Raw genomic sequence first — 9439 nt, forward strand, 5'->3', positions numbered from 1 at the left:
ATTTTCATTTACAGATACGAATATATATGTAGATATACACACACACACACGTATGTGTTCAGATAAACAAAAAATATATAATGAAATAAAACAAAATCGTCTGACATAATGTAACAATGTTTGGTCTGAAAAGGAGTAGGAAGAAGTATGAACATACTTATTAATTCCTACCCCTGCTCAACATCTTATTGATCCCACATAATTCACCTAATTCCCATCATCACATACTCCACACGATACACGAGGAGAACCTATATAAACTTGGCTACCGTGACTGATATAATTTGGATATAATTTGATATTTTTATACATACAATGGGTGATCATCTTTATCGGTATCATATTCTTCCAAAATCAGTTTTCGAAGTATTTTCATGAACTTACTAATTCCTGAGCATTGCTGTAGATCTATAGTAAAACTATTCCACAGTTTTACCCCATAAATAGTGACACAAAAGGTTTTAACCTTTGACCGTGCTTTAAGAATCCTTAGATTCAATTTCCCCCTCAATTCATAGTCTCCTTCTCTGTCATAGAACATCCTCTGTATATTTCCTGGTAACATATTGTATCTGGCCTTGTACATAATTTTTGCAGTTTTATATTTTATAAGATCCATAAACTTCAGTATATATGTATATTTATATATATATATATATATATATAAATGTATATGTATTTGTGTATGTGGTCCAGCTAGCAAGGTGTCATGTGTGTGTCTCAGCCAATATATATATATCATATATATATATATATATATACAAGTATATATACATATATACTACTATACCACACAGGGTCACCGTGTGTGCTCAGCCTCTACAAGCAGAGACTAATCTCTTGTCCTCAAGCCAACTCTCTCCATTTCCTACATCCTCATCCACCTTTAAGGGGTGCAGCTGTTTAGCATCATGTCGACAAGTCAGAATATTTTCCTATATTCCTTCCCTCCCTTTTATTGAAGGCGAGACAACGAAAAGTTATAAGACACAGATTTAAGACCACCTGGTATAAGCAATAATTAATTAATTACCATTAATTAACTACCTTGATAACTTACATAGGTAGATGGATATCAGCTTAACAGATAAAATTTAAATAGTGTGCTTGGCTCTTCCTTTTATAGCAGTTTTTTAATGTTACCAGAATCTGCAGAAATATAGTAGTTAACAGTTGAAGCTTTTGTCTATAAAATTAATAAATAACTCAAGAAGAATTCCCGGTGCATGGGCCAGGTGGGGGCGCTGTACTATACTGGTGTGTAAACAGTTGATCATTTTTACCTAAATAATTCTAAGTGAGAATTAGTTTAGACATGAATTGAAATCAGACCAAAAATAAATACTCCTTGCTTACAGTTTAACCACCTCTCTTTAGTTTGAACTGTTTATTCTGATTATTATGAATACAGGATGAATCAAAGCCAGTGATGACTGATGAATTCAAATCAATGCAAACACAGTATGAGAGCCAATCTGAGATTTTCATGCCTTTATATGCTCCTCTGAAGGTCACAGCCTCTGATTAGCACAATAGACTTAACGATATGTGGACAAACTGTGCTAACATGTTCAGCCAACCCCAAACACTCATTTTAAACCAGTAAAGACTGTCTTAATAAATAAAAATGTCTATTTAGTAACATTAATTTATACTTTTTGAAAAACTACTAAATAGTCAGTGATTTTCCTTTTGTCCTGGCTGAAACGTCTTTAGTGGAGCTATAGACCAGCACATGTGCACACATCATGAAGCTTGTCAGGTAAGCCGGCTGTATCGGTGAAGAGTGTGTGTGTGTGTGTGTGTGTGTGTGTGTGTACCTGGCTGAGGAGCTGGCCGTGAAAGATGGTGTTGACCACGCTGAGCACCTGCTTGATGAGCCGCTTCTGCGTCTGTGGGACCCCAGCACTGGTTGTGTGCTTGCCCGTGCTCTCCAGCTCATGCTGCACTTTATCCAGCAGCTCGCACAAGAACTCCTGAGCGTCCTGCTGAGCGTAACCCCTGAACGCCGGGATCAGCTGCCACACTGAGTGCAGCATGGCAAAAGGCGATACCAGCGCCCACTTGCCAGACCACATGACCTGGAACAAGGTGTGCAACTCATGGCACAGTGAGATGTGCTTCGAGCTGGGCTCTTTGGGTTGTATCAACTCCATGCTGCGGCCTCGTGACGCCCCGCCGCTCAGCCCCACCCCAGAGCCCGAGCTGGTCTGGAGTCCCTTCCTTTGGATCAAGGGGGGCTGCGATGAGGCCTTCTCCACCAGTTGGCCATGGACGGCAGATGCCAGTAGCTCCAGCGCCTGTGTTAAATCCAGACGCAGGAAGCACTCCCTGAAAACATGCAGGTGACTCAGCACCTGCAGGATGGAGTTCATATAACAAGTGTTTCCCAAATTTCTTAATCCCGTCACTCCAGGAGTGACGGTAGGACGCCGCTTGAAGGGCGAGCCGTCCTGTTTGGTGCCTTGCTTGCGGCAGACAGGGGTTTGGGCAGTATGCAGGGTTGCTGAAGCGGCTTTGGGCTTAGATTTGGTAGTTGAAGAACAGCTGCGTGCTTTGGGGGTTGCTTGGACCTTTTTTTTTGGTCCAGCTTTCTTGGGGGTTACAGTGGCGGGGCTTCGGGTTCGTTGCCTGCGTTTCAGGGATGGGGGCGCTGGAGTTTTCGTCTTGTTGCGTGCCCTGCGAGAAGTCAGCATTGTGGTCGTCAGATCCCCAACTCTCTGGCTTTTCTGACGCAGGCGACGACTCTTCCTGAGAGGAGCGTTCTCCAGCTCCTCCTGTAGCTGCCTCTTGAGAGCTCGCCTCCTCTCCCTGGCCTCCCTTCTTTGCTCCTCCTCCTCCTCCCTCCTCCTCTCTTCCTCTGCTCTCCTTTTTCCACATTCAGTCAGGCCAAACCAAAGGCGAAAGATGCGTCCCATAAGTGCTCTGCGGCGGTGCCAAAGAGCGGTAAACATTCGGTCCTCGTCCCTCAACTGCAACTCACGAACGCCGGATGGCATGAGGACATCCACGCTGGCGCTAGCGGAGCGCAGGGTGCGCCCGCTGCGGGTGGTGACCTCATAACGCTGGCTCTGGATGGCGCTGAGTGTACTGCGAAGCAACTTGAGGTCTCCGGTGGCGTTATCATTCAGAACATAGTCGTCACACAAATAACAAAAAACGTAAAGTTCGTTAACCTCCATCGCCAGTGGGTGGCCCTGCTGCTGGAAGTGCTGCAGAGCATGCTCCTCGATGTAGCGGCCACACGCCACGTGGGCACAGCCGAGGCAGCCCCATATGGACTCGGTGGTGTTGCAGTCAACGCAGTGCCACTTCTGGGGGTTAAGAATGGAGTGGTCTGGGGCCAGCCGCAGCCGCCCCACATGCTTACACCTGTCCATTACACAAGCCTGCCCGCCAAGTTGGCTGTGTCAGTCAAACTGACCTTTTGGCGTGCAAGTCTTTGTTTGTCAGCGCTTCACGCTGGCTTCATATCACCATGGTAACCATGGCGAACTGAGAAGTGAGACCCTCCCAGGGCATGGTGGTGTTGTCTAGAGAGGGAAGAGAAAAGGTTAGGTGAGAACTTTGATAAGTTTACCTGTGTACAGGCCACAGGCGTTCATGTTAGAGCATTATTGTTTAACACCATTATTCCTTCATTTAAAAACACATCCTTTTAGACGGGATTTTTAAACATAATACAGATGAAAAAGAGGCTAACAACAAACAATATACTGTTCATTCTTTTTCAATAAAACTGAATGCGTAACTAGACTGCAGTTTAAAAAAACCCAACAACTTATGACTGATGACTCTGGAGTTTAATAACTTCTATGGTTTAATTGCTAAGTCCCATTTTAGGTTTGTTGACTAGTTGAGCTTTCCCCTTCAACCTGACAGCAACAGCAGGATTACATCGCTCACTATTGGGGGGGGGAAAAAAACAAACTGCTCCAACTGCTTCATGCCTGGACCTTTCATTCCCGTGCACAATTTATGCATCAGAACATCAACATTTTGTCCCCTTTCACCCGATATCGCTATTGTTGTGATTGGATGTATGGTTTTGACACAAAACTACAGACTGCAGTGCGCCCACCACAATGCCGCAAACATCTACGCAAAACAAACACTAAACACTTTTCACTTAAATGTCCCACTACACGCAGACATCTGCTTTTTTCATTTAAGATTAAAACCAGATGAATTACCAACCCCCCCACCCCCCAAAAAAAACAACAACATATATTTTTAAATGTATACCTTCATCCTCTTCTCTTTACAGGAAACACATGAAACCAGAAATTATTATTGCATCTGATTTCCATCGACTGCTTTGTGAGGTTGTATCTACGCAGAGTAAACTGAGGCAAACTGCCAGGTGGCATGCGGACTCAAACATTTCTCAACCTCAACAGGGACCAGTAGTAAAATAACTGGCGAATAAACACAACTCTACGGAAAGAGGGTCGCTTTCACACTGGGGTTGACGAGCTTACTGAGGCTGTAGAAAAAAGCAGTTTAAATCTGTGGGAAATCGGTTAAAGTTCCACATCATAGGCTAGATTTTCTAAAGCCTCAAATCAAAGGACTTAGATAACTTAAAAGGGTCTAATTCCTTCTCAAACCATAGATTCTTATCTTGGTGATTTAAGTGTTCAGAAAATGAAGCAACAAAAAATAACCGTTTCCAAATGTCTCCTCTGCAATACAGTATTGTAAATACTTTTTGACAAATCAATAACCAAGCAGAACAATCAGCTGGTTGCAGATGAACACTAATTCCAACATCTTGCACAGCAACTGACAACAGTAGTTCTTCTTTAGCTCTGTACAGCATAGGGACACAGGAACAAGCTGTCTACCTGCCGCAGAGTCAAGCTAAACTGGTCCCAACTACCAACTGCAGCTGCAGTCCAAAATGGAGGAGTTGAACAATCAACTCCAGCTGCAATGAAGTTGAAACCTGTTGCTCAGCCAAGAGAAGGGAGACACTACAGATAGCTAGTTAGCAGCAGCTGGGCTTTAAGAAAATTTTAACCTGAAAGATGTTAAAATTAGTTTCAGATTGGCACCACCAACTGTTCACAAGACATCCTGGTTCTGCCAGAGGTTTCCTCCTGTTGACTGTTGTGGTTTTCTCCCATAAACTGAAGGGTCTCCATCTTAAATGATAAAGCGCCTTGAGGTGACTGTGGCATAAAGAAACTTGAATTGAAATCGAATTGTTTATATAGCTGAGCAACCAGTATGCTGAGAAGCTCTAGGTTCAGCTAAAAACATACCAATCACTCTTCACAGAACCTCTTCTGGCTTCTTTTCAAATCCCACAGAGCTGCTAAGAATTTGGGGATCCTTGAGTGAGCTGACCCCCCCCCCCCCCAACTGATGTCAAGGGAACAAGATCATTGAGGGGGGGGAAAAAAGAGGGGGTCTGAGCTTGCAAAGTGGTGCACTGACCCGAGGGAAGCTCGGAAAGCTAAGCAGAAGTTATTTGGAGAGGAGAGTGACTGCCGTTGGTTGAAAAGAGAGTTAAAAAAAAAAAACTTCAGTGGTGTTGCACACCATTTTATATTATTTTTTTAAAGTTATTGTTAACCCTTTAAAGCCGGTCAGAGCTGCATGCTCCGTTTTGCGTAACTATTTTTAAATCCCTGTAGAACCTGAACCGTGTAAGCTAGCGCAATAATTTGTTTTGCATATGAAACCGGAAGAGTTGTACTTACATCTGATGCCATCAGCTTGTCCTCGGTCACGGTTTCGTTCCACATATAGCTTTGCAAAAATTGCATAAAAAGCGCTTGCAGGAACAAAAACATAATATTCCAGAAACACGCTTTGCCGTTCCTATCAGCTGTTCGTAACACTTCCCACAGTGAAATGATGCACCTGCTGTTTTCTTTGCAAATTTGCATCATAGGATTGTTTTTTGTTTTTCCTGCAGTATATAAAAATTGGCACACTGTATGGGTACAGGGCAGTGTACTATAGAGCAAGTTCAACATGCCCTTGGGAATGGTTCTGTTATCAGTTTCCACTGTTTTCAGGGCTGGCAGCTGTGGCTCAGAAGATAAAATGGCCACTTACTAATCAGAAGGTCAGTGTATCAATTCCCAGCTACTCTAGTCTATATGTAGACATCTATATGCAACAACAAGACACTAAACCCTGAATTGTTCAAGTACTTGAGTATAAGAGACAGTTTTAGTTTTTATTCTCTCAGCTGCAGCCTTAGTGGTGTTCAACAGTCTGAGAGTAAATACAAAGACAGAATACAAACATAGGCGTAGTTGACATCCAAATTAGATATAAGGTCAACAAGTACAAATGGATGTCCTGTTTTAGCAACATATATTAATGCTTATAGAAAAATAAAATTTTTGTAATTTATTTATCTGCAATCAACTGGGAAACAAAAAAAATACAATAATCTGATCTAATCTGCTATCCACACACACACACACACACACACTTCATTCATATGTAAGGAGATGCATCGGACAGCAACTCAGGGTTAACATTTTGCAGCCAGGGATCAAAACTGCTAATTAGCAGATGACCTGCTCTAACTCCTGAGCCACAGCCACCCAGTCTGTTGGCAGAAGGAATAGTTACGTTTGCAGCATAAGTTAGCATGGAAATATATCCAGGTAGGAAAGTGAACTGCCTCGGTCATTTTTAAAACCCAGGGTTAAGCCTAAAGTTATCAGGATAGGCTTAAATTCCACTTCCATAGTACAGGCCTTAAGACTACTTCTGCAGAGGGTTGTTTCCATGCTAAAAATGTCTGGAGAGGACAGGATAGCGGGAAAATCGGTTCTAACTCTGTTAACGTTTAGTTATAGTTTGGTTAGTCATAAACCACCAATTTAACAAAGCAAAACAAGCATGGCTCAACGCACTCAGTCCCCCTGTTTACCAGTGCAGGAGGGGGCGTGTGTGTTCAATACGTGTTCATCAGATTGCTGCCATGGATGATATAAATACAGCTGCCGGGGCACATATCCTGTCTGGTCTCCAGACATGTTGAAATGCTTTCGCGCCGAGCCTTTGGCTGGCATCGGGACGAGCCACAAACATCCAGAATAACGTGGCACGTCGCTGTCAGAGCCAGAAGCTGGTTAAGCATGATCCACATTAAAGTAATCACCGCGGAGATTTAGCAGCAACCCTCCTGGCTCAGCATTAAGAAATCAGTGGCTTCTAATTGAGCAAATAAAGCGATGACTCTCGGGGGTTGTCCCAGAGTTTCTAATGTCCTGAAGTTTTACCAGCAAGTTAGCGCGCTTTGCTTTGCTTGGTTTGTCCTTGTGGCTGTGCGTGGTTTTACCGACACACAGCCTCACACTAACTCTGAGTAAAACAGCCACAACACAACCAGCCAGAGTAGCATTTCAATAAACTGCACGAGCGCAGCACGCGTTAGTGTTCAGCCCGAGGAGCCCAACTTCACAGAGGGTCTCTCCCAAAAAGCTAAAGTTAGCCAGCTATCACTAGCATGTAATTAATAGCTGTAAAGAGTTGCGATTACAAAATACTGAATTGTGTAAAACTAACTCGAAAGCGCTTTCAAAGTCTCACAAATAAACGTCTCAAATGAATGAAAATAAAATTACAACACACGCGAACACATTTTGTTTGAACTAAGAGTCTAATTTTATTGTATTTATTCAAGATTAGTGAGCCCTAGCTGCCCTTGCCGCTAACGTTAGCCTAGCATGCTAGGTAGTATTAGCTTGACAAGCTAGCGGCGACAATCCTGAAACAAGTTCAGCCGGAGATCGGCTCGCCGGCATCGGACAGGGCTTCAAAACCGACCTGCCAAGTGTGCCTCGGCCAGAATTCACACATCGTCGGGGGCACGGTCACAAACATGTTCAGAATTAGTTGCTACTGAAAGGAAACAGCATACCAAGCCTCTCCTTCACCGCAGTAACTCCTCTGTTTCTGAAATGATCGCCATCTTGTCAGTCACTGTCGCGTGGTGTTGGCTCGAGCGCGTCCGCGAGACGTGACGTTGTTGTTGTTGTTGTTATTGTTATTGTTCTTCATGATGATGATGATGTACGTATATTAAAAGTGAAGCTTTATTGTTGTGAAACTGTGAGGTAAGTTTTAGTATTTTAATACAAATGTGCATATTTAGTTGTTTTAGTTTGATTTGATTCCTTTTTTCATCAGGGATCATGCACCAAACAGTCATCTAAAAAAAAGATGCCTTGTGTCAGATTTACAGTACTGTTCAAAAGTCTTGAGCTGCTCAGATCTTTGTATTTTGCCAAGCAGCCAGTAATTTTTAATTTGTTAAAGTGGTCTTGAGGAACAGTTCTCCATGCTCCCTGAAGGCATTTTCTTTGCAAATTGGCTGCTTTTCACTGATTTTCAGTCCATTCCTCGTGCTTGACCATTTTGTTTTTGAATAATTAGCCAAAAACTGGTGTATATCATCATGTTTTACAGGTATTTTACAGCATACACTCATTGCCATACTTGCCTTTTGATCTCCTTTATATATGATGACAATTTGAACCATCCACAGATCCACCTGTTGCCACTGATTTTCAATCCAGTTTTCTGCAATTAGTCACCTTTTTCTCCCTGCTTCCCTCCCTTAAGAATGACTTCTTGACAACAATTTTTCCACTGAGACCATTTCTGTTAAGGCTTCAGCGAACAGTAGATGGGTCAACTGAATGGCACCATGTATCTCTCAAGTCCTGCACCAGGTCTTTGCTGGATTTTTATTTCCTGTTTCTTAAGGACGTGACTTTCTTGCATCTTGCAATCAAGGTGCTACAATTGCTCGGTGAAAGCCCAAACCTCACCCTGACTGAAGTGCTGTAGTAGCACCTTATAAGAGCGCTGTACCTAAAGAAATACCTGAAATCCTCAACAAACTGAAACAACATTGTAAAGAAAAGTGGGCCATAATCCCACCACAACAATATGAGAGACTGATAAAGTCTTACAGAAAATCATTATTATTGCTGGTAAAGGTGGTTCTAATTCTTATTGTTCAGTGTCAGACTGGAGGACAGGAGGCTGGAATAAAACTCATCCATCAAGTTGGGGTCTTTTTTACTTGCAGCAGGCATTCATGAACATCGACATACACCAAAAGCATCTGGCTTCCTTTTATACTCTGCCTGCCCCAGATGGGTACCTGGAATAACCCAAGTCTGGGGTAGCAAAACCAAATTAAAAAGTAAATATGCACATAAACAAACACCCCCAAAAAGCACACAAACCCTCTCTGGCCATCAAAACCTTTATTGTATTTTCAGTCTCTTGGCTGTGTCAGCATGGGAATAATCACTATTATATGTGGGCAATGGTGATTGAGATCTGTAAATGTGAAAAATGTTACCAATCTAAAAGAGATGCTTCATAAATCAAAAGACTTTTCTTCCACAGGAAATTATCCCTATGACACCTACAACTGAAAGGTTATCAAATG

The 9439-nt window shown here is 42.7% G+C and overlaps 1 protein-coding gene across 2 annotated transcripts in view; it reads right to left on the minus strand.

Moving 5' to 3' along the window:
- Positions 1–7974, minus strand: part of usp44 (ubiquitin specific peptidase 44) — a 12773-nt gene extending 4799 nt beyond the window's left edge. Inside the window, exons 1-2 of one of the 2 annotated variants that reach the window (XM_026147487.1) lie at positions 7895–7974; positions 1821–3533 (exon numbers count right to left, since the gene is read on the minus strand). In XM_026147487.1, the coding sequence (XP_026003272.1) occupies positions 1821–3380 (1560 nt within the window). In that variant the 5' untranslated portion in view covers positions 3381–3533; positions 7895–7974. Of the gene's footprint in view, positions 1–1820; positions 3534–7800 lie in introns of both variants that reach the window. The other variant, XM_026147488.1, reaches the window with a different exon arrangement.
- Positions 7975–9439: the final 1465 nt, after the last annotated feature.

Source organism: Astatotilapia calliptera, chromosome 17 (genome assembly GCF_900246225.1).
Source record: "Astatotilapia calliptera chromosome 17, fAstCal1.2, whole genome shotgun sequence".
NCBI lineage: Eukaryota > Metazoa > Chordata > Actinopteri > Cichliformes > Cichlidae > Astatotilapia > Astatotilapia calliptera.